At 51.4% G+C, this 24,436-nt stretch overlaps 2 protein-coding genes across 9 annotated transcripts in view; one reads left to right on the forward strand and one right to left on the reverse strand.

The window, feature by feature from the left end:
• Positions 1–7,126, forward strand: part of ABCC6 (ATP binding cassette subfamily C member 6) — a 66,908-nt gene extending 59,782 nt beyond the window's left edge. For all 3 annotated transcript variants that reach the window (XM_055409559.2, XM_088832902.1, XM_088832903.1), the window contains 6 exons: positions 102–203; positions 1,392–1,538; positions 3,463–3,621; positions 3,878–4,044; positions 6,509–6,703; positions 7,018–7,126. In XM_055409559.2, coding sequence (XP_055265534.2) covers positions 102–203; positions 1,392–1,538; positions 3,463–3,621; positions 3,878–4,044; positions 6,509–6,703; positions 7,018–7,126 — 879 coding nt within the window. The remainder of the gene's footprint in view (positions 1–101; positions 204–1,391; positions 1,539–3,462; positions 3,622–3,877; positions 4,045–6,508; positions 6,704–7,017) is intronic.
• Positions 7,127–12,450: 5,324 nt separating this feature from the next.
• ABCC1 (ATP binding cassette subfamily C member 1 (ABCC1 blood group)) overlaps positions 12,451–24,436 on the reverse strand; it is a 149,966-nt gene continuing 137,980 nt past the window's right edge. For all 6 annotated transcript variants that reach the window (XM_088832900.1, XM_088832899.1, XM_088832901.1 and 3 more), the window contains 8 exons: positions 23,038–23,237; positions 21,578–21,704; positions 20,872–20,973; positions 18,111–18,257; positions 16,696–16,854; positions 15,810–15,976; positions 14,569–14,763; positions 12,451–14,038 (listed from right to left, as the gene is read on the reverse strand). In XM_088832900.1, the coding sequence (XP_088689026.1) occupies positions 13,930–14,038; positions 14,569–14,763; positions 15,810–15,976; positions 16,696–16,854; positions 18,111–18,257; positions 20,872–20,973; positions 21,578–21,704; positions 23,038–23,237 (1,206 nt within the window). In that variant the 3' untranslated portion in view covers positions 12,451–13,929. The remainder of the gene's footprint in view (positions 14,039–14,568; positions 14,764–15,809; positions 15,977–16,695; positions 16,855–18,110; positions 18,258–20,871; positions 20,974–21,577; positions 21,705–23,037; positions 23,238–24,436) is intronic.

The following is a 24,436-nucleotide window of genomic DNA, read 5'->3' on the forward strand; positions in this document are numbered from 1 at the left end:
TAAACTCTGCCCGTTGTCTGCCCCGGATCCCACCTCCCAGCCCCTGCCTCACCTACTGGGTGGTCTTGCTGAAGCTGTCCTGAGGGGTCTTCTCGCACCAGGTGACCCAGACGCTGCAGTGGGCCGTTCGAAGCTGGACAGACCTAGAGAGCAGCATTGTGTCAGTGGAACGATTGAAGGACTACGCCCAGACACCCAAGGAGGTGACGGGCAGGAGGTGGGGCGGGGGGAGCAAGTCCCATCCGGGCTTCACAGCAGAGGACGGCGGACCCAGGTTGACATCTGCCGCTGGCTTCACCGCTGTAGACCGGAGTCACAGCCAAGGTGGCAGTCATAGTTAAGAGGGCAGGGTCTGGAACGAGGTCATATCCTGGTTCTTCTGCTTCCTAGCTTAGGCACAGCCTGGCACGCTGAATGACAGGGGACCGTGAGTAATGATGATAGTAACACGATAGTCGGAGGCTTCCCTGGTGCTTCAGATGGTAAAGAATCTGCCTGCAGTGTGCAGGAGACCTGGGTTCAATCCCTGGATTGGGGAGATCCCCTGGAGAAGGAAATGGCAGCCCACTCTAGTACTCTTGCCTGGAGAATTCCATGGACAGAGGAGCATGGCGGGCTACAGTCCACGGGGCTGGTTTTACTGAAACATAATGGCAGCATTGTAGGAAGAGAAGAGGAACATAGCAGCGGTCTCACAGTTCTGGGTGTACTAGGAGGTCATCCCACAATAAAGGACTTCATACCAGGTCCAACACACCCTAAATGCTCAACACATGTCCACCGCTCTAATTAGCCCCATTTCATGGATGGGAAAGTCAAGGTTCAAGAGAGTGGAGTGACCTGTTCAAGGTCACAGGAATAGTGTATGGCAGCACCAGTCTCCACACTGCACAGAGTTGCCCTTTTCATTAAGAACAAAGGAGAGTATCTACCTCTATTAGTGAAAGAATATTATTTGACAGTTAATACTGGCTAATAATAATAATTTAAAGAGTAGCCAACACCATTATAATTTTCACAATACTCAATATTGTTTTTAGCCTTGCTATATTCCATGCCCTGTAAGAACCCTATAGAGTAGCAATAAATATGCCCATTTTATGGGGCTTCAGTGCAGGAGACACAATCAACATGGGTTCGATCCCTGGGTTGGGAAGCTCCCCTGAAGGAGGGCATGGCAGCCCACTCTAGTATTCTTGCCTGGAGAATCCCATGGACACAGGAGCCTGGAGGGCTATAGTCTATGGGGTTGCAAAGAGTCAGATGTGACTAAATTGACTTCACACATGTGCCCATTTTACAGAAGAGGAAACTGAGGATCAGAGAGGTAGGCCATTTCATGAGAAACCTGGAGAAAGGCTCCCCTGACCCAGTGTCCCCTCCTGCCTCAGGCTCCCTGGAAGCCACTTACCTGTGCAGCCCACCCTCCCTGGCCTCCTAGGGGGCAGATTGAGTTCCGGGATTTTGGGCTGAGATACCGACCCGAGCTCCCACTGGCTGTGCGGGGCGTGTCCTTCAAGATCCACGCAGGAGAGAAGGTGAGCGGCTCCCCTACAACTTCCTCCTCGTGGTGGCCAGGCTGGGCATCACCCCAGGGTCCTGGTCCTTAGCACCAGCTCCCTCCTTTCCTCCCCACCTCAGGTCCCCAGTCTCCAGATCCCCGACTCCCTCAATGGAACTTACCATCTTTCCCAGTCCAGCTTCCTTCTCGGTGAAACCACTCACCTTCTTGATGTCTCAGATAAGGAAGCATCTCCCCAACTTCTTTCTTTTTCCTCTGTCATTAGTTGAACACCTACTATGTGCTGGGTGCTGTGTTGAATGTTCCACCTATTATCCAGTTCACCTGGGTTCAGTTTCTGGCTTTGCTATGGCTGACCTTGGGCAAGTCACTGCATGCTTTGGTCTCAGTTTTCTCATCTGTGATAATGGGAATAATAATGTCAGCCTCCTAGAGCTGTTGAGAAATTTAACTGGGTTAATACATAGAAACTGAATGGAGCAGTGCCTACCTGGCACATAGCAAGTGCTATAAAAGTGTTCACCAGTTCTTTTTTATTCATGATTATTTGCATTTTTACTCCAACATCAAGCCTAGCATCATTCCATTTATAGATGCCTAGTCAGGCTTCTTCACTGAATTCCTGAATTCTTCTCTACCTTCCCCACACAGCGATACTTCCTCTCTGCCCTCCCCTCAACTGCTCCAGGCCCCCCAACCTCCTGTTTCACAGCCTCCAACCTGTTTTCCTGTGATCTTAATTTGAGCATGTCATTTCCCTGCTCCACACCTTCCTCCCTCCTCGTGTCCTTCTGGTAAAACCCAAACTCCTGAACTTGGCATTCAAGGCCCTACCCAGCTACCCACTTCACTCATTGTCCTCCAGGGGATTGGGCAGCATTTGTGGAGAAGTGGCCTCTAGGCCAGATGCATTTATGTGGTGCCCTCGGAGAGGTTACAGCCTAGTACTTGGCATCATTCAGCTGGAATCTTCGCCCTCCCTGAACTCCTGCTTATCCTTCAAGATTCCACTCAAGTATCCCCTCCTCCATGAAGCCTTCTCTGATCAACCTCCATCCCAGGCAACATGAACAGCAGCTCTGTGCTTACCTCCACTGCTGCAGGGCCAGAGCTTGACTATAGAGAGGGCTTGTTCATCACACTGTGTTAAAATTAAGTTTACTCAAGGGCGCTATTTCCAAGACCAGAGCCGAGCCCTTTGGAGCAGGGACTCCTTAATTTCTGTATTCCTGGTGCCTTAAAGAGTGCCTGTCATACAGTGGGTGACACAGAAGCTTCATTCATTTATTAAACTGTGCTGATCCCACACAAAATGTCAAGGAAGGATGGGGGATGGATTAAAAGATGGGCAGGTAGATGGAAGGATGAAGGATGGATGGCTGGGGTTGGGGGTGGGTGGAAGGAAGGAAGAGGCATGGATGGAAGGATGGATGGATAGGGTGGAGTGAGACAGGAGGAAGGAGTATGCATTGAAGGATGGTGTGTGGAAGGAAGGATGGACAGATGAAAGGATCAGAGTGTAGCTGGAAGGAAGGGGGAGGGAGGGAGGGATGGGGGAAGGGGGGCCGATAGAAGGATGGGACATAAACAGATGACATGGGATGGAAGGGAAGATGAGAATGATGGAGTGGTGTGGATGAAAGGATGGGAGGATGAAGGAGCAGAAGGAAGGGTGGGGAAATGAATGAAAAGATGGGAGAGAGATATCAGGATGAGAGAAAGATAGAGAAGAACACACAGACAGACGGTTGGACGGATTGATGAATGGATATATGGACAGGTGGGCAGATGGAAGGATGGATGCACAAAGCATGACGGATAGATGGGTGGATCTTGGGTGCAGGGCAAACATCTAGGAAAGACATGTCCAGGAACTCTCTGTGGCCTGCCTTCTGGCCAGGCCTGGTTGGAACAGGCCATGCCATCCCATCCCCTGGCAGGTGGGCATCGTTGGCAGGACAGGGGCCGGAAAGTCCTCCCTGGCCGGGGGCCTGCTGCGGCTCATGGAGGCGGCTGAGGGCGGGATCTGGATCGATGGGGTCCCCATCGCCCAAGTGGGGCTGCACACGTTGCGGTCCAGGGTCACCATTATCCCCCAGGTGAGGCCTGGGGAGGGGCGGGCAGAGGTGGGCGGGGCGGGCAGCAGTGGGAGTGGCGGGCAGAGGTGGGAAGTGTGGGCAGAGGTGGGCGGGGCGGGCATTGGTGGGAGGGGCGGGCAGCGGTGGGCGGGGCTGGCAGAGATGGGAAGTGTGGGCAGAGGTGGGCGAGGTGGGCGAGGTGGGCGGGGTGGGCGGGGCGGGCGGTGGTGGGAGGGGTGACTGGGCCAAGCTCTGACTCACTGTCCCTCCTGGCCAGGACCCCATCTTGTTCCCTGGCTCTCTGCGAATGAACCTCGACATGCTACAGGAGCACACGGATGAAGCCTTATGGGAGGTCTTGGAGATGGTGCAGCTCAGAGCCACGGTGGCCAGCCTGCCTGGCCAGCTGCACTACGAGTGTACCGACCAAGGCGACAACCTGAGGTAGGGTCGCCCCAGCCAGCCAAAAGCTTTGTGAGGTGCTGGGGGAGAGGCAAGTGTGGCCAATGTACCACCAGGGTACTATGCCCTGGAAGTCACCTCCATAGGATTATCATATAGTATTATCAACCCTGTTCTGTTTGTAGACAGTGAAGTGGAAGTGAAGTCGCTCAGTTGTGTCCGACTCTTTGCCACCCGCTATGGACTGTAGCCCGCCAGGCTCCTCTGTCCATGGGATTCTCCAGGCAAGAGTACTGGAGTGGTTTGCCATTTCAACCTCAGTGCAAATCCCACCCCTCCTAAGCAATTCCAACTCCAACACAATCTCCGAGTATCAAGTTTCTTTTTCCTAAATTTATTTGGTGGCAAAAGCCAACCTCTGCTGACACAAGGCAATTTATGTCTTTATTTTTCTCACTCAGCATTTATTTTGTTACAAAAATACTGTGTTTGATATTGGACGCTAACCCCATTCTCACTGGGGTTGTTAAGTAACAACAAGGTAAAGTATACCTTTAAAAGCTTTGAGAAGTTGTAGCAAAATACATATAACATAAAATTTACCATCTTAACCATGTTTCAGTGTTCAGTTCTGTAAAGTACATTTACATCATTGTGCCTCCAGAACTTTTTTATTTTGTGAAATGGAAACTCTGTAGCTGTTAAACGGCAATTCTCTATTCTTCCCCTCCCTCCAGCCCCCTTTAACTTTGTTTCACTGGGTTTGACAATTCTTGGTACTTCATTTAAGTATATTGGGTCAGTTCTTCTCCATCGGTTCTTGTCTTGTCATAGCAAAGGATTGAAATGACAGACCAGGACAGCTCAAGCAGGCAGGATTTATTAAGCAAGCTGTACTCTCTCCAAATGTAAGAGCAGCCCCACCCCCGTAGGAATGGTCTTGCCTCAGTTTGCCTTTTTATATCTCCTTACTTCCTCTTTGGTGGTTCCTGGGGCTTGATTGGTTGTGCCCCATGCAAATAAGTCATGAGCCCAAAACCAATCAGGGAAGGGGCTGTGTCTTCCCTCTGGGCTCCAATTTCTTATGCAAATGAAGCATAAGCTGAGACCAATCAAGGCAGGGGTTGAGAGGAGGACTTTGTGCAGATGTAAATGAAGCATGAATTTGGCAGGTCCCATCAGGGAAAGAAATGTGAGTATGTTCTCCCATTGTCGTTTTAGACCACCATTTGGGGCCCTGTTTCCCTATTCTAAGTACCTAGCAAGTAGAATATTATAGAACTTGTCTTCCTGTGACAAGCTTATCACACATAGCATAATGTCCTCCAGGTTCATCCATGATGTAACAAGTGCCAGGTTTCCTCCTTTTTTAAGGCTGAGTAATATTCTGTTGTATGGATAGATCACATTTTTCTTATCCATTTATCCATTGATGGATGCTTGGGTTGTTTCAACATTTTGGCTACTGTCAATAGTGCTGCTGTGAACATAGATGTACAGGTGTGTGCCTTTAAAAATAAAGACATTCTGGATTATTCAACCCACCTGACCCAGAAGGTGTTAGGGTAAGGGCCCATGGGTGGTAAGGCCCCATGGGTGGTAATGGCAGTAGAGGGGCAGCAGAGCTTGGTGGTCAAGAGCATAGACATAAGTGGAGGACCTTGGGCAAGTTATGTAATCCCCTGTGTTTCAGTTTTCCCATATGCAAAATGGGAATAATCATTAGAACCTGCCTACCCCTGCAAGGATTGAACGATACTTATAAAGTTGCTGACACAGTGCCTGGTGTATAAGAAATATTCATTTCACTATTCATTTTAATCCTCAAAGCTGCAGTCTCGCTAATCCCATTTCACAGAGTTGGAATCTGGGGCTTCGGACTTACCAACTTGCCTGGCTCATAAGTGGTGAATCTGGAGCGAGGTCCAGGCACCTGACACCCACCAGGCCACGGTCAGTCCAGGTTCCTTAAAGGGTTTACTCAGAGCAGAAGCTGAACTTGGCAGGAAATAGCCCCTCAAACACCCTTGAGCCTCCAGGCTCTGGGTGCTCAGTGACTGTGTCCTTGACCCTCAAATTCCTCATCTGTAATTGGGGTAAAAGAAGGACTTACTCTGTGATGATCACGGCTTTTACATGACTTAGCTTGTTCTTAGAACCTAGCAAGGAAGGATTCTGTAACATAACCCCCACCTTTGTGGTCAGTATCCACCAGTACACCGGCTGTGTCTGGCACACGGTGAAGACCACAGAATAGAGATAGAAATAGCCATTCCACAGATGGGGAGACTGAGGCAGAGGCTTTGTATGACTTGCCTAATGTCACTCTGCTCAAAAATGGCAGGATGAGGATCCCGATCAGCTCTGTAGACAGGGGACCCACAAGTAGGGACATGCATCACTCGTTCCTGTGGCTGCCATGGGAGTGGGGACACATTTGTGGGCACTCCCTGCGGGTCAGTCCCAATGTGCAGACATCTGGCCTGACTGTCCCACTCCTTCCCAGCGTGGGCCAGAAGCAGCTCCTGTGTCTGGCACGTGCCCTTCTCCGGAAAACCCAGATCCTCATTCTGGATGAGGCCACGGCTGCTGTGGACCCAGGGACAGAGCGCCAAATGCAGGCCGCCCTGGGGAGCTGGTTTGCGCAGTGCACAGTACTGCTCATTGCCCACCGCCTGCGCTCCGTGCTGGACTGTGCCAGGTAAGACTCTCCCCCTGCCCACATCCCACTCCATGTAGCTGGCACTCCTGCAAGCAGAAGAAGGCATCAGGGTTTAGAGCCGGAATGGCTCTGGAAGACATTATCAAGTGCCCATTGTACAGATGGCAAGACTGATGCCTACAAGGGAAGGATGAGCCTGAGGACACATGTCCAGCAGATGCTTCCAACTGGGTCATCAGGGTCAAGAAGCTGCATGGAAGGCCAGACTCTCAGAGCAGACATGCTGGGCCTTCAAAGCAACTGAGTCCGTGGGCTGGAGTCTAAGGAGCTGCCTGTCTCTCTATCCCCTGCAGGGTTCTGGTCATGGACGAGGGGCAGGTGGCAGAAAGTGGCAGCCCAGCCCAGCTACTGGCCCAGAAGGGCCTGTTTTACAGGCTGGCACAGGAGTCAGGCCTGGTCTGAGCGTGGCCCCTCCACCCTCCTCTGGCCCCACCAACCCGGAGATTCTGCCAAGCCCTGGAGACGTGCTGACCTGGGGTCATCAGTGGCCCCGTGGAATTGAGTCTAGACTTCTTTCTACTCTCTGGGAGGAGAAAGTGCCATATCATCCCAGAGCCAGGAGGACGCAGCCACCCCAAAGTCGGCCTGATCAGGGCCCATCCAACCCTTTCTATCCCAGAACCAGTCAACAGCAGCTCTCTGCCCTGGCTGCCCCATGGACTCAACCAGGGACTCCCAAACCTGTCTGTGCCCAGGCTCCACCACAGACCAATGAAATCAGAATCCCTGGGACTGGAGCAATGGTGTGCGTACCTTTCACAGAGTACTCCTTCTATTCTGAGATGATTGCAGATTGACAAGCAGTAAAAAAAAATAAAAAAGTCTAGAGAGAGCTCCTCTATACCCCTTCCCCACTAATAGTAACATCTTTCTTTCTTAAGTATAGCTGACTGACAATGTTGTGATAATTACTACTGTATAGCAAAGTGATTAACATATACATTATTTTTAATATTCTTTTCCATTATGATTGTAGGATATAAGTATAGTTTCCCTGTGCTATATATACATCATAACATAGTCATAAAATATGACTATTTTAACAATATTAATTCTTCCAGTTCAAGAGCACGGAGTATCTATTTCTTTGAACCGTCTTTGCCATTGTTATTCAGTCACTCAGTCGTGTCAGACTCTGCAACCCCAGGCGGCAAGCCAGGCTTCTCTGTCCTTCATTATGTCCCATCCCAGAGTTTGCTCAAATTCATGTCCACTGAGTCAATAATGCTTTCTAACCATCTCATCCTCTGCTGCTCCCTTCTCCTTTCACCTTCAATCTTTCCCAACATCAGGGTCTTTTCTTAAGAGTTGGCTGTTAGAATCAGGTGGCCAACATATTGGAGCTTCACCATCAGTCCTTCCAATGAATATTCAGAATTGATTTTCAATTAGGATGGACTGGTTTGATCTCCTTGCAGTCCAAGGGACTCTCAAGTTTTCTCCAGCACCACAAATTCCCTTTATTAATATCTTAGAGTTATCAGCAATATGTCTTTTACCTCCTTGGTGAGGTTTATTCCTAAGTATTTTATTTGGGGGGTTGCAATTTTGAAAGTTTTTTTTTTTTTTAACTTTCCCTTTCTGACATTTCATTGTTGGTGTAAAGAAATGCAACAGATTTCTATATGTTAAGCTTGTATCCTGCTATCTTGCTGAATTTATCAGTTCTAGTAGGTTTTGTGTGGAGCCTTTAGGGTTTTCTATATACAGTAGCATATTATCTGCATAAAATGACAATTTTATCTCTTCCCTTCCAGTTTGGATTCATTTTTTCTTGTCTGATTGCTGTGAATAGGACTCCCAGTACTATCTTGAACAGAAGAAGTAAGAGTGGGCATCCTTGTCTTATTCTGGACTTCAGCAGAAAGGCTTTCAGAGTATTCTGAGCTGTGGGTCTGTCATAAATGATTTTTATTATCTTGAGATACGTTCCCTCAGTATGCACTTTGCTGAGTTTTTCTCATGAATGGTGTTTTGTCAGATGCTCTTTCTATTGAGGTGACTGTGTGGTTTTTAGCTTTTGCTCACGTGGTGTATCACATTGGTTATGTATGTTGAACCATCCTTGTGAATTTAGGATAAATCCCACTTGGTTGTGGTGAATGATCTTTTTATGTGTTGTTGGATTGTTTGTTTATATTTTGTTGAGAATTTTTGCATCTATATTCATCAAAGATGTTGGCCCATAATTTTCTTTTCTGGTGGTGTCTTTGGTTTTGGTATCAGGGTGATTGATGGTGGCTTCATAGAATGTCTTTGAGAGTGTTCCCTCCTCTTCGGTTCTTTGGAAGAGCTTGAGAAGGATAGGTATGGTATGTTTGATAGAATTCACCAATGAAGCCAACAGTAACGTCTTAAAAGACAATAGGTCACTATCACAACCAGGAAATTGACACTGGTGCAACCCACAGATCCTGTTCAGATTCCCAGTTTTACTTGTACTCACTGCGTATGTGTTTCCTTTCCATGCAATTGCATCATCCATTACAACTTCCTGCATCTGCCACAGTTGGGATGCTGCCCGCTTCCATCTCCACATGGACCACTCAACCACGCCCACCTCCCTCCCGCCCCCATAATCACTGATGTGGTATCCAGCCCATGTGATTCCAATGTGTAGCCAGGACTGAGAACCACTGCTCCATCCTCATCCTTGAGGAGCATCTTGTCTGAACAGATGCACAAACCACAACCCACACAAGGGATGGCCCTCTCCAGGCACAAACCCAGCACGCAGTTCAGTTCCAAAACCGACATGTGAGGAGCCAGGTCCCCTGGGCCTCACTAGGAGAATTTGCTCAGGATATGGGGTGTTTTATCCATTTGTTTATCAAAGACAAAGTTCTGCCCCAGCAGCAGTTGGAACACCCAGGGCATTTCTGGTCACACTTCTGCCTACCAGGTGCCAGGGGGAGATGCTGTTAGAAGGCCAAGGTCAGGGATGTCCTGTGTCCCCTGTGCAGGATGGTCAGCGATGTCCCTGGCCTCTACCCACTCGAAGCTACTAGCACCCTCTCCTCTAGTTGTGATGAAACAGTGACTGCCCACTGAGTCACTGATCCCCGCCATCAACAATGCACCGATACTTGGGCACTGTGTTAGTGTGTCAGAGGAGCCTGTCGACACCCACCTACTTGTCAGGACACAGCCTGCCCTGTCCCACCCAGCTCAGGGGGTCCATCCTGACCTGGGATTTTCAGTCCAGAGTAATCTAAACCCAGCTGCTACCTCCCATTTTTCAGGATGTGACCAGAAGTTCATTTTGACAACTTCAAAATGGGGTGGGCGTTGGCATCTCTTGCCTGCCCTTCATGCCAGCCAAATGTCGTCATTACTAGTGATTTTGCCCCATTCTGCAGATGAAGAAACTGAGGCTCGGGGGGTGGACATGATCTGGCAAGGCCAACCCAGCTGGGAAGTGGCAGAGCGGGCATCTACCCTGGGCCTAACGCCAAAGTCCACGTCATCTCAGGCGGGTGTCCATCCAACTGCAAGATGCGGCGACATGCGGGAAAGGACCAGACACAGCGTTGCTTGTGTCTCTGCCTGGAGCTGAGCCACCTGCCACCCCGGGAGAGCCCCCATGGACAGCAGCTGTGTGCTTTGCACCCTCCCTTGGGGTCGTTCCAGGGCCACAAGAGCCTCCTTCATGGAGGAAAGTGTTTTGCCAGGAAGCAGAGTGTGGGCCATGGAGCCAGCACCCTCGAAAGCCTGCTAACAAGGCTGTTGTCGGGCGCACCCCATGGCTCCTTGGACACCAGCCCACCGGCCACCCGGGCCATTAATCCCCCTGCCGTGGGTCCTGCCAGCAGCGCCTGGCTGGCAGGCAGAGACAGTGAAGAGGCAGGAAAGCCACATACAGACCTTCCTTGGTCAGTGCCTCTCTGAGTAGGTCCTTCAATCTCACCGGAGTCCCACTGTTCACCGCCAACACAGAGCCAGGCTCTACATGCCTGTTGCCCAGTTAATCCTCACAACTGGAAAGGGAAGTCATGTCGCCCTGCGCCTTTCTAGGATGCTTTGCTGCTCATAAGGCCCCGTTTACAGGTGAGCAAAACACAGCATAAGTTGAGATTTGAATCCAGGCAGGCTGGCTCCAGAGCCCATGACCGGAGCACTGTGCCACACCACTCCTGGCACCTTTCTCTAACATCAGCTCACAGATAAGAGCTAAGTTCCACTCCAGAATACCCCCCCGAGGGAAAGGGATCTTTTTCTTCTTGGGCAGAGATGGGAGATTGGTGCATTTGTGTTGGCTGTGCTCTCCCTGGCCCCAGCACAGTACACAGCATATAGGAGGGGTCAACATTTACCGACTGTATGACTGGATGGATTGAGGGAGAGATGAATAGGTGGACGGATGGACAGACAGACGCATGAATGCACGAACGGCATCACCACGTATTAAGGCATCCTAAGAGCTAGGCGTATGCTGGGTGCTTTACCCCAGTCTGTTTTCATCCTCACAGCCACTTGGTCAGGTGGATATGAGGATTCCAGATCTACCAGTGAGGAGGCCGTGACTCTGGAAGGGCAAGTTCTAGGGCCCCAGTGACTCCACTCTGGGCTCAGGCCCGGTTCAGAGAATGTGGTCACTGAGCACATACCCTGTGCCCTGCTCTAGAAGTGGGCGTTCGGCAAGGAACAGACAGATTACAGCCCTGCTCCACGGAGCTGCCACTGTCAAACAGGGAAGAGGGCAGGGGATGCCAACAGCTGGGGGAAGACGGAGGACCCTGAGGCTGGAGGAACAGCAGCAAGGTGAGCAGGCGGGTGAGCCTGGGGCTCCTCTCTGGCCCAGGCTCCCCTCCCAGGGGAGAGCTGTGCAAAGCGCTGAGTCCAGACCCGACACGCAGCAGGTGCACAACCAAGCCTGGTCCCCCTTCGCCTTCCACGGCACTGGGGCGCTCACCTGGAAGGGCAGGTGTGCAGGGCCCCCTCCTCCCCTTCTTCAGGGTTAATGCTGCACCTGCCCCTCTTCAGGAAGCGGGTGAACTTCAACCACAACATACCCACAGGCACACGCGGGTCCCATGGCCATGTGGGATCTGACCTGGGATCTTAACACTCAGCATCAGGCCCTGAGACAAACACACGCACATCTAAAACCAATCCCTGACCAGGCCCTCCCAACACGCCTCTCATTCTAAGGGTGACAACCTCGCAGCTGCTTTTCCTTGAACATCTTTACTCCCTGCCCCCCAGCCCCTCCCGCAAGGCAGCCTGGAGGGAGTGGGACATGGTCGTGTGGGGGTGGGGGGAATGCGTTCCACTGGAAGGCAGATTCTTAACCACAGGACTACCAGGGAAGCTCCCAAGGGAAATTCTTGCCACACGTGATGCTTGCCTTGCCTGTGTCTTAGAACCCGACCTGGGCCATGCACGTAACACCCACATCAGTGCTTATCTTCATAGCCAGCCCAGGAGGCAGGTATGATCAGCCCCATTTTACAGATGAAGCAACTGAGGCTTGAAGACTAAGTGACTAGCCCAGGGCCACACAGCCTGCAGAGGATGAGGGCAGGACTCAAGTCCGTCCACCATGCCACACTGAGTCCCCACCAGACCCCACCTGATTCTTAACCTCTAGGTTCCAAATTCTAAGAGCTCCCGCTAGACACAACACGCTTGCCAAGAAGAAAGGACAGCAGCAGACAAGAAGGTGCCCCATCCTGACTCTTGGAGAGAGAGCGGGAATCCTCGCTAGAAAGAAAATGGAATAGTCGTTTAGAAAGAAATATTTTTTTTTTTACTGCAAATTATTTGCAAATGTTCACGTTTCCAGTGTTAAGTCATTACAAAAAGATCCCCAAGAAACACTTGGTTTATCTAATGTGAAAGAATGGTTTAACTTACAAAAAATAAATATATATTTTCACCTAAAAGGAGAAAGATGCTTCTCTGGTTTGAAGTCAGCAATGTAATTCACTTAGCGAGCATGAATAGCAACCTCTCTCTGTTTTTTGGGTCTCACTTTGGTCTCCAATCAAGAGACCTACAGGGCTGAGAAGACAGCCCCTAACCTCCAGATGCTGGACCAACCTGGCCATTCCCTGGGGTGCCACTCCTCGGCCTAACGCTTCCTCCCAAGAAATTAAAGTCTTGAGACTGTTCATCTCCCTGGAGCAGTACTTTTAAAAAAAGAAAAAGAAAAATCACTAACACTTGTGAAAAGGTCCTTTTCTTGTCTCAGAAGAGACTCAGTAACCGTAAGTCAAGTTATCCACCGTGCCGGCCTTGACAGTGAACCAGTGGCCCCCCGGTGAGAAACTGAAATCTAAGAACAAGGAGGGGACTCACGTGGGGCTCTTTTCAGTACCAGCTGCTCCCACCTGGAGGGACCAGCACTCTTGGCTTAGAATGCTTCATAACTATGAGCAAGTTTTCATTCTCGGGCACCTGGAGGCGTAAACTCATTCTAGCCGTGGGTAAAAAGACGGAGGGAGGAAGGTAAAGACTGAGGTGGGCTGGGTAAGGAGGTGAGCAGCCAAGTGGGGAAGCTGGCACTGAGAGGGCTCTCCCAGCCTGGACCTCCAGGCCTGGGCACCCGGAGTCCAGCCAGCAAGTCCCGTTGGAGGCAGGGCTGGGAGGCTGGTTCCCAGCAGCTGAGCACCTGGTAGACCAGATGGCTGGTGAGAGGGCTGTTGGTGGTTCTTGGGACACTGCCTGAGGGTGGGCATGAGCTTCACCAGGCCCCTCACCTCCAACTGCAGCCCTGGGGAGACAAGCATCTGGGGAGAGCCAGGCAAGGACGGAGAGGTGCCAGGGACCAGCGAGCTTCTCCAAGGCGCGGAATCCACAGACTTCGGCTGGAGAGACCTGAGGCAGTTGGCTGGATTTGGTCACTAGCAGATTTTACGCAACCGATTTCTCTGGAAGTCTGGTGGCCCAAACGTCCCCACAGAGCAGGGAGAACACGCGTGGCCTCCCAGGGGCATGAGAACACGCGTGCACCCGTGGGGGTTACAGAGCCAAGGGCATGTGCGTTGTTGTGGGGGCTGCATCCCAGCATCTCCCGTTTCTTCATGGCCGGTTCCAGGCAAGGGGCCAGAGGGCGGCTGCTCTGTGTGTGTTTTGGTTTTGGGGATTTTCATTTCTTTTTTGGTTTCAGTCTATGAGAGGCTTGGGTTCCCAAGGATGCTGACTCGTCCCTGACTGCTGGCAGGTCGGCCCTGCAGTTCTGACCAGCTGCACCCGCTCCGGGTTCACACCAAGCCAGCATCTTTGGCCATGCTGTAGAAGAGACCTCTCCGCTGTAGGAGGTCGGAGGGGGAGCCCCACTCCCGGATCTCCCCTTTGTCCAGGACGATCACCCTGCAAGGGAGGGACACAGATGTGAGGTGTGGGAGACGGGTTGGCACCTCGTGCCCCAGGAGTCCCTGCTTTGGGTCAGACCCCTAACACCCTCTACCAGGCCTGTTGCAGCAGCCGTCCACCTGGCTGCCTGTCCTCAACCCCAGTTCTAGTCAATGTCCTGTGAGGTAACCTTCAGTACTCTCTTATCACCTTGTGTATTTCCCTCCCAGCACAATTCGCTGTGTTTATTGTCTATCTCTGCAGCCAGTCCCTGACTAATCCATAAGGTCCCTTAGGCAAGCTTCTTGTGTGACAGCTCCCGGCTCGGTCCCCAGTGTCTGGAATGGGGCCAGGAATGTGGCAGACAATCCACACACGTGTTAACTTTTGATTGAGTGATGGCAAAAATGCCTGGTACTAACCAGGACAGAGAGACACCGGGGCTGTCACTAGGCATAAGGTCAGCGTTGCATGAATGAATGAGTGGGTGAATGGGGTGGGTGGGGTGGACCGTGAGGCCCTGGGGCCTTCTGGGCCAAGGGCGTCACCTCATGTAGTCCATGATGGTGTTGAGCCGGTGAGCGATGGTGAGGACGGTACAGTCATCGAATTGCGTCCGGATGGTGGACTGAATGAGGTCGTCTGTTTCCAGGTCCACGGCCGCCGTGGCCTCGTCCAATACAAGGATCTTCGTCTTCCTCAGCAGGGCCCGGGCCAGGCACACAAGCTGGCGCTGCCCGACGCTTGACCGGGAGAGAAAGACCAGAATACGAGTGTCAAAACCACCCCTGAGGCTGAGCCCAGGCCCGAGCTGAGAAGTGGGAGAGAAGACACTGTCTGCTGCTCAGACCAGGAGGGCACTCCACCCCGACATCCACGCCCCATCGGCCAGCACTAAGCCATCAGCACGGCCTCCTATTGAGATAGAAGCAGCCTCAGATTCATCCTCAACACAGAGCTCGGAGGTGACAGTCAGGACATCGGTTCAGTTCAGTATAGAGAGCAGAACTGTTAGCAACTGGCCCCATATCCGTGCCTTCTGCAGGGCCTCTCTCAGTGGACTCTGGACTCTGGCAAACCTAGAGGCTTGGAACGGGGATGCACACCACGGTGTGCTCACGCCTGCACCTCTGCCATCACCGTGACAACATGCCTGGGCTAGTCTGCCGGGGAAGGAGGGACTCATGGGCAGAGCCTAACTGCCCCAGTGGAGGCCAGCTAGAATATCCGCCTGCAGCCAGTGGCCCCCACCCACGTGGGTGAGCCAAGACTAGCAGAGACGCCTGGCTGGCCGCCCCCGTGTGTGAGTGGCCACGGCTCTTGCTGAGCACACCTGAGGGTTGGTGCTTGGTCATCATGGTGATGGATGCATCAGAGAGGCACAGGATCCCTGCTGTGCCAGGTATTACCACTTTAGTTGTTGGATCCTGGGTGGAGCCTGGGAGAAGGGCCAGGCAGCTGGGGCCGTGGGTGGGGGAAGGGAGGACTCAGAGCAATGCTATTTACTGACTGGGAGAGAAGCCTTTCCGAAATGTAACAACTTCACTCTCCACTGAACAGACCTGGTGTGAGAAAGGAGCTGTTGGGATCATCCTGGTTAAACCCCACGGTAAAAATGAGCCCAGCATGAAACCCGTTTTAGATACTGAAACTTGAGGCCCAAGAGATTAGGAGACAAACAGCTCCTGTGCCAGAGTTGGAAATCAAGCCCAGCTCTGAACCTGATGCAAACAGACAACAGCCCGACAGAGGTGATGTGGAGGCCCGGCTGGGCGTCAACTCCGCCTACCTCAGGTTTTCCCCGCCTTCTGCGCACTCATGGTTCAGTTTGTCGGGAAGGGCTGACACGAAGCCCTTCAGGTGGGCCAGCTCCAAGGACGTCCAGACCTCTTCATCCGAGTACTGGCTGAATGGGTCCAGGTTCATGCGGAGGGAACCCGAAAACAAAACGGGGTCCTGTTTGGAGGGAAGACGGCAGAAGGCGTGTGAGGCTCGAGGCACGGCTGGACATGGATGGGGCAAATAGGTGGGATGTAGAAAGTTCTTGCCAGAATTGTTCAAAATGGGGTTTTGGAGTTCCTCCAAATCACCACTTCTGAAGATGTCAAAGAAGGGGGGGGGGGAATCTGGAAAACTCTAGAGTTAAGGGAAATAAAACAGATTTCTTTCTTGTCAGATTTCCCAGAGCATTCAGTACACAAATGTGTTGGGAACTTTCTGGAAGCAAGAACCAGCATGCACATTAGGGCAACTCTTAATTGCAAGGTACATGGATTCCTCTCCATCTCCTGCCTCCAAATTAGAACCTGAGAAGAAATTTAAGGCAACACAACACTAAAAGGCAACGTATTATGCAATTGCCACCTACAGGAATCAGTCTAGAAAATTCATCATTCTCGCCTAGCTCTTGGGAAGGTGAGAGATTCCTGTCCAGCAGAGAAGCCAGTGTCTTAACTGGATGCTGTGAGATGCTAAGGACACTGCCTACTAGGTGGTAGGAGTGAAGGAATGAATGAAACCTACTTAATTCTCCCTGTTATTTATGTGCGAAGGGGAGATTCCATGAAGAAACAGAGCATAATTTCAGTAAAATGTCACAAAACCCACAAAGTAGGAACAAATGTCCATCTGTTCTGAAAACACACACAGGTCACTTTCAGTGTGACCCTGCCCACCTGGGGGATGATGGTGATCTTGAAGCGGAGGTCGTGCAGGCCGATCTCGGCAATGTTGATGTCGTCAATGATGATCTCTCCCTGGGCTGACTCGTTGATCCGAAACAAGCCCAGGGTCAGGGACGACTTCCCAGCTCCTGTCCGCCCCACGATGCCAACCTGTGGGGCAGGAAGGGCCCAGGTGAAGTGGGAACGCTGATATCTAGGCTGACCTCTTGCCCCTCAGCATCCTTGAATACCAGCCACAGAGCAGTTCAGTCATCTGGTCAACCCGCCCTCCTCTCACTATTATCTACTCCCCTCAACAGCTTTCAGAGACGTTCTTTTAGGGGCTGTTTTGGGCAAAGGTCAAGGAGGACTTCCTTCTCTCTGCCAGCTCTTTTTAGAAATTAAAATTATAATCAGCTCCTTTAATTAGTTAGTTATTTGCAACTCAAGATAGTATTAAGTAACAATCAAATGGTTTTTCAGTTCTATGATGGTGAGACCCCCTCATCCTGAGGTGCTGGAATATCTCAAAGGTTTATGAAGATGCCCCTGTATCCCAGCTGAGTGAGCAAAGAGAGGTCACGGATATGACCTGGCCTCCACTTATCCTCTTGAGGGAACTGGGCTCCCCACTTAATGGCTAATGACTGACATTCCAGGCAGAACGCTCCCCTTCTCATCTGGGCTCCAGAGAGGCAGGCTCCTCCGCCCTGGGACAGCAACTCACAGGGCAGCCTAATTATGCAATGAAAGCCAGAAAGCCTCCATGAGAACACCGCCCACTCTGTTCCTCCTCTTGTTACAAGCTGGAGAAACTCTCTCATGGGAACACAACATTCTGGGCCTCCCGGTAGGGCGTAGGGCATTTAACAACTCCTGCATATTCAGAGAACAAAGAAACATTGGCCTCTGGCAAACGGCCAGAAAGACCCTTGGTCTGATTCCTCAGGAGGGTCGGAGGGTCTCAGGGCAAGGACGTCTTCTAGAAGCAGCGATACCCTTGAGCCATCCCTAGTAGTGAGGGGGGTGTCTTTCTATTCCAGAGGCCTAGGGGCCAAGTGGGCGCATGAAAAGGGGAGGAAGGGATTGGTTAGTGAACTGGGAGGCTCACGTCTTATCTAGAAAGAGCCAGGTGGGGAGGATGGGCCCAGTGCTGCCAGGAGTTCTGATCTTTGAAGAAAAGCAGGAAATGTATTTTTTTTTTTAAAACATAAAACATTCCAGATTTTTCAGCATTGGCAATTAAAATTTTTTCCAAAACATAGCTCCTCTGGCGCCTGGGCTACCCGTCTGCAGCCCTGTTGGGACATTCGGAGCAGATTTTACTGCCAAAGTTTCTCCCCCTCCACCCTGTGGTTTGGGGGCAGGGACAGCCTGGTGGCAACCTGTGCCCGGCCGCGGATGGGCGGGGGTCAAGGGGCACCCACCTTCTCCCCGCCATCAATGGTGACGTTGATGTGCTTCAGAACCAAGTCCAGGTCCTCTCGGTACCGCAGGCCGTAGTCCCGGAACTCCACTCGGCCCACCTGGGGCCAGTCGCTGGGCGGTGCCTTATCCTGGATTTGCCAGGGAGCCTGCGACGACAGTGGGCAGTGGGTGGGTGTGAGGGGTCTGAAGTCCGCCTCTCGTGCCCCAGGGCTCCACGTGAGCAGCTTCCATGACCCCTCTGACCTCACGGCCCCCTCCTTCCCACTCACAGCCTCACTGCTCCTGCACCGACTTCTGGACTGTTCCCCGAACACACCCACGTGTACTGCTTCTGGGCCTTTGCGCTTGTGGCTTCTGCCTGGGACATTTTCTGCCAAACTACCCCCTGGGCCGGCTTGACTGCTGTGGATCCCAGTAAATGCAACCACCCTCCGAGCCCTGGGCCCCTGTTCTCCCACATTCTCTGCGTCCATTCTCTTTGAGCGCACTTACCACATCCTGGCATTTTAAGCAAGCATTTGTTTATTCTGTCACCCACACCCCACTGGAACAGCCCCTCTACGAGAACAGGCTCTTTTACTTGTTCACTGCTACACCCCAGAGCACGTAGGAGGTGCTCAATAAACATCTGTGGGCTGAATCAATGAATGAGCGGTCTCCTCTAGACAGACACAGCGCTAAAAGGTGAGATCCTCTGATGGCTTCGAAGGCCGGGAGGGCGACAGTAAAACGGCAGCCAACACACTTGACGGTCACTCTATCACACAACCTCCTTTAATCCTCACTACAATCCCAAGCGGAGTCCTTTCCCATCCCCAGTTTACACACGAGGAAACTGAAACACTTGCCTGCAGTCACACAGCCCCTATTTCTGAAAAGCTACTTCGTTCAGTTCACATTTCCTGAGGTCTCCACCTGGGTATGCTCTGAGCTAGTCTCAGGACTCTTCTCAGGGAAGGCGAGGAATGGAGAGGACAATGAAAGAGAAATTCCATCCTTTCTCCCCCATAAACTTCTTAGGTTAATTTTTTTACACCCCTCATGTAAATAAGGAGACACTGCTATAAGAACATGGAAGGGACTGGAGAGAAATCAGTGAAACTTTCTACCTGTAAATATATAGCATATGTAATATATACAAACATATAAGTAAACAGATATATTTTAATAGTGGTAAGACTCTGAGTGATCTTTCTCTTGTATTTTTCAAATTTGCTCTTATTCTAAAACTATAAAAATAAATAACTGCTGCTGCTAAGTCACTTCAGTCGTGTCCGACTGTGTGACCCCATAGACGGAAGCCCACCAGGCTCCCCCGTCCCTGGGATTCTCCAGGCAAGAACACTGGAGTGGGTTGCCATTTCCTTCTCCAATGTGTGAAAGCGAAAAGTGAAAGTGAAGTCGCTCAGTCGTGTCCGACCCTTAGAGACCCCACGGACTGCAGCCTACCAGGCTCCTCCTTCCATGGGATTTTCTAGGCAAGAGTACTGGAGTGGCTTGCCATTGAAGTAGTGAAAATAAGTACAGTATTTTTAAAAGTAAAAAACGGAATTTCACACTTTAAATGAGTGAACTGCATGGCATATGAATCATACCTCAAAAGCTTATATAAATAAATGGGTGAATCAAGGTAGGGTGGGAACCTGTTAGTGTCACATGCTCTTATTTCCACAGGGGGCACTCACACCGTTCTGAAGAATGCTCTCTGATGAGGTGGGCCCTGGTTCACCGAATTCAAGGACTTGGCACAGGTCACTTCGGTAAATCCCTAAGTCAGAGTCTAACCAGGATCCCTTTAGTCTCATTCCAGGGGGGCATTTTCTTGGAATGCAGTGACAGTCACTCAGTCGTGTCCGACTCTTTGTGACTCTGTGGACTGTAGCCCACCAGGCTCCTTCCTCCTCTGTCCACGGGATTCTCCAGGCAAGAACACTGGAGTGGGTTGCATCCCCTTATCCAAGGGATCTTCCCAACCGGGGATCAAACCCCGGTCTTCTACACTGCAGGCGGATTCTTTACCGTCTGAGATCAGGGAAGCTCATGTGATCTTAGGCAAGTAACTAATCCTCTCTGTGTGCCTCCTCACCTGCAAAGTGGGGGTGACAGCAGGTGGTAAGTTACAAGGCTGTGAAAGGAGAAACAGATTATTCTGCGCAGAGTGTCGAGAGTGCAGGGCCTGACGCTGCACAGTGCGTGTCCCTATTATTACTGGTGGTGGTGGGATGGAGTTATCACCAGGCATCACTGCTACTGGCATTAACACTGCTCCTGCTATTCAGAGACGGTGTGCAGACAGAATAAAGCAGCTGTTAGGGGCCATGTGACACCAAAGCCTTGGGTCCTACTCCCAGCTGTCCTGCTGACCATGAATGTGACTTCAGACCAGCCATCACTCCTCATTACATGCCCTTTTCCTCCATCCATAAAATGAGGACTTGGGTTAAATAACTGTAGGCTTACCTAAACTTCGGTAAACTCCTTACCAATAACAGCATAATTTTTGCAATATCCATATACTGATTCTCTTGTTACTGATATCTCATATTTTCAAACGACTCACTTGTACTTAACTTTTCAATCTAAAGAGAAAATTAGTATGATTCATTTTGTGTAATGTAAGTCCCCATTCAAAACACATAACAAATAGCAGAGGGTATTTTTTTTTTGGTCAGGTGGAGGCTGCCTGCAGAAGGCACATTCTTCTGAGTCAAGGTACACCGAACATCACGGTCAAGAGGTCAGGCCAGGGGCTTGCCTTACCTCCTTCTCAGTTTCCGAATATTCCTTGAGTCTCTCCACGGCCACGATGTTGGTCTCCAACTCGGACGACATCCGAACGAGCCAGTTCAAGTACGTGGTGACCTGTGAGGGGAAGAGTCATCCGACGGAGCTTCTAGGGTGAGCGTGAGTTGTTTTCTTCTCATGAGGACAGCGTGAATTATGAAATGTTTCAGATAATGAAGGCCCAGGAGACAGCTACCTCAGACACCTCGGTCAGACCTGCTACTCTGCGTCTCTTATCCCAGCCGCTGCTGCTGCTGCTAAGTCACTTCAGTCGTGTCCAACTCTGTGTACATTTCAAAATAACCCGCGGGGCCACACAAGCAATCAGAAAGGAAGTGAGAAGGTATTCCCTACTAGATGATAGTTAAGAAAACACACTGCATTGAAATTTGGGAGATGCAACTAAAGCAGTGCCTCGAGGGAAATTTATAGTATTGAGTGCATTCTTCTGGTAGCTGGAGGCATCCTCCCAGGCTGTCAGGGACACTCCTTGGCTGATGGGGGAGTCCTGGCTGCACGTCTAATTTCTCCCCTGCTTCTGTCAGTCACTGGGCTCTAGACCTGCACCTCAAACTCCACTTGGCCCTTCCTCCCTTTCCCTCCCTGTCAGGCCCAAGCGCCTGACAACCGGTTCTCCAGTAAGAGAGTTAGAAAAGCCCACCTGTGAGTGCCCCCGTCTTACCTGCAGGGAGTAAGACACCGAGAGGCCCACCAAGCCTGCACTGAGGCTGTGCCGGGAAATCACGGCAAACAGGGAGGCAAACAGGACGATGCAGTTGCCTACATACTCCAGCCGCACGGCCAGCCACCTGCATGGAGACACAGGCAGAGGGACACACACACACACACACCCAAGTCAGCTTCTCAGAAACTTGGTTTCTGGTTGAGGGTGGGGGTGGGAGAGCTGGGTGGCCACTCTGCTTCCTGAAACAATTTGCCGATAGATCCTGAGAGAGGCCTTGTTTGCCCAGTTGGGAAATGGAGAAGGGCCGAAGGGACACAATTTCAGGAATTCCTTGTTGGTCTGGCAACCCCAGGGTAGAGTTCTCCAGAAGTGACCTTCCCAGGAAACTGAAACTTGCTGTCTTAAGAGCCAATCTTTTCTCACTGAAACCTTAAAATTACACCTATTTGTGCGTTTTTTAAAAAAGATGTCTCAGAAACTTTCCAAATGCTAAGAAAAATCATCAACTCTGAGAAGCACCCCTGATTTAAAACAAGCGTCTCTTGGCAGGAGGGCGGGAGGGGACAGTGAGAAATAAACGGCCCTTCCCAACACAGCCAAAGGGTCCCCAGACCGAGGTCACTGCTATTTTAGAAACATTAAAATGTATTATCTTTCCTTTAAAATATAGACAGATCTACACGTTTAAAAATAACTTTTGTATGCTATCACATAGGAACACTGTTTTTATGTTTGAAAATGTAAAGCATTCTAGAGAGGCAGTATTATCAATCTGTTTTTAATCTCACCACATTCTTAAAGATCCATGTGACGGATCCTCGGGATATGAGTTATTCCCACAGAAACCCAGATTTCAACAAACTCCCTAAACAAACTCTGCAAGGGAACTGCAAGGTCTTTGCAGCAATGCCCCATCTCCCCGCCCGACTCACACTAAGGGATTACACGGTGTAATGTCAGGGTGCTCTGACCCCTCCCCGGAGTCTTCTCTCTCTTCACATCTCAAAAAGTATCTCAGGATATATGCAAGTGAAGACAGGATGTTCTAGATTCAAACAATAATTAGCCAACTTCTACTCCTTTTTCTTTTAAGCCCAATGCTATTCAACCATGCTGCTGCTAAGTCGCTTCAGCCATGTCGGACTCTGTGCGACCCCATAACCCAAGGGCAACTGCACACTCATCACCCGGGGGCGGGGGTGAAGAGAAGCATGTGAGAAGAACACTCAGGAGCCGAGGCCGCCGTCACCGATGGTCCGGTGTCACCAGGACCACGGCTGAAGGATGGCCCTGCGGCATCTCCTGACTCAGAACTCTCTGCGCCTGCGCTGCAGTGGCCGCTGCAGCCACAGGCCGGCTGACCGCGCTCCTTTCTGTTTCTAATGGTCCTTCCGTCCTCTCCCCCCGCCGAGTCCAAGCCTCCGTCCCCCGAGGCCGGCGCTGGGCCCCGCGCCCACCTGTTGGCCACGATGCTGGGGTAGTAGGCCTTCTGGTTCTCGTCCACCTTCAGGTCGCTCTGGTGGATGAAGCGCTCCTGCTCCGCGAAGGCGCGGATGACGCTGACGCCCAGCAAGGTCTCGTTGAAGTGGGAATAAACCGGGGAGCGGCTGACCGACTCGAGGCGCTTCAGCTGCCGGGAGGAGGCCACGTAGAACCTCTGGGGGAGAGAATGGACCGGGGGTGGGCGAGGGCCCCTCACCGCATCCCTCCAGGGCCGTGCTGGAGAAAGACCAGGTAAGTGACCCTCGGGGGGCGGAATGCTGGACCGGGGATGCTTTATCGCAGGCGCACTGACTACAATAACCAGGGCAGCAGCAGTGGTGATAATAATAGATCACGCTCCGGTGCAGCCCGGATCTCTGGTAGCTCAGCTGGTAAAGAATCCGCCTGCAATGCGGGAGACCTGGGTTTGATCCCTGGGTTGGGAAGATCCCCTGGAGAAGGGAAAGGCTACCCACTCCAGTATTCTGGCCTGGAGAATATCATGCACTGTATAGTCCATGGGCTCGCAGAGAGTTGGACACGACTGAGTGACTTTCACTACACTACATGTGGAGCCCAGCATCCAAGCACTGCTTTAAGCACCTTTACAACCATCAGCTCTTTAATCTTCATCAAAAATCTATGAAGTGCTCATTCCTGTTTTACAGTGAGTAAACTGAGGTCAACCTCTTCCCTAAGGCCATGTGGCTAGGAAGTGGCAGAGCTGGGATTCGAACACCAACAGTCCGGCCTCAAAAGTGTTGACCTCAACACGGCATGGCCTCTTTGATGCCACTGACCTTGAGGGTTTATGGACCCCACAGCGTTGCTTTAGGACAAGCAGACCTCAGAGTAAACCCTGCCTCTGCCTGTCCCCATGGGCAGAGACCACATCCACGCTACTCCTGCCTGAACCCGGGTGTTCAGCTCATTGAGAGACAGAACAAGAGCCCACTGGGAGCATTGAGGAGCTGTGACAGAGGCTGGACTGGTCATCTGAAGACACCTTTGTTCTCCTGGCTTCAGTTTCTCATCTGTACAAAAGGACCCACTGAGACCGAAGTGCCCTCTCCCGGACGTGCTGAAGATGTAACGTGTCTGCACCGGCTTCATCAATAGCAGAGCCGGGCAAGTGAACACAGGCGCTGAGGGACATGTCTCCTGCCTCCTGGGCTGTGCTGACCTTCCATGGAGAACACTGAACAGAGTGGGTGGCTCTTACGAGGCCTCCAAACTTTTTTCTGGATGCCAGCTCACATGGGAATTTGAACCACATGTTGGGGAGCCCTCTGGGGGCCCCAGAAACTCTGAGAACTAACCCAAGGGTCACACCAACCCGGGCCGCCTCACATTGGGGGTTCTCCCAATCCCTGC

The sequence above is a fragment of the Moschus berezovskii genome, chromosome 27 (assembly GCF_049115385.1).
Source record: "Moschus berezovskii isolate FMDL1 chromosome 27, NW_MosBer_1.0, whole genome shotgun sequence".
In the NCBI taxonomy this organism is placed as follows: domain Eukaryota; kingdom Metazoa; phylum Chordata; class Mammalia; order Artiodactyla; family Moschidae; genus Moschus; species Moschus berezovskii.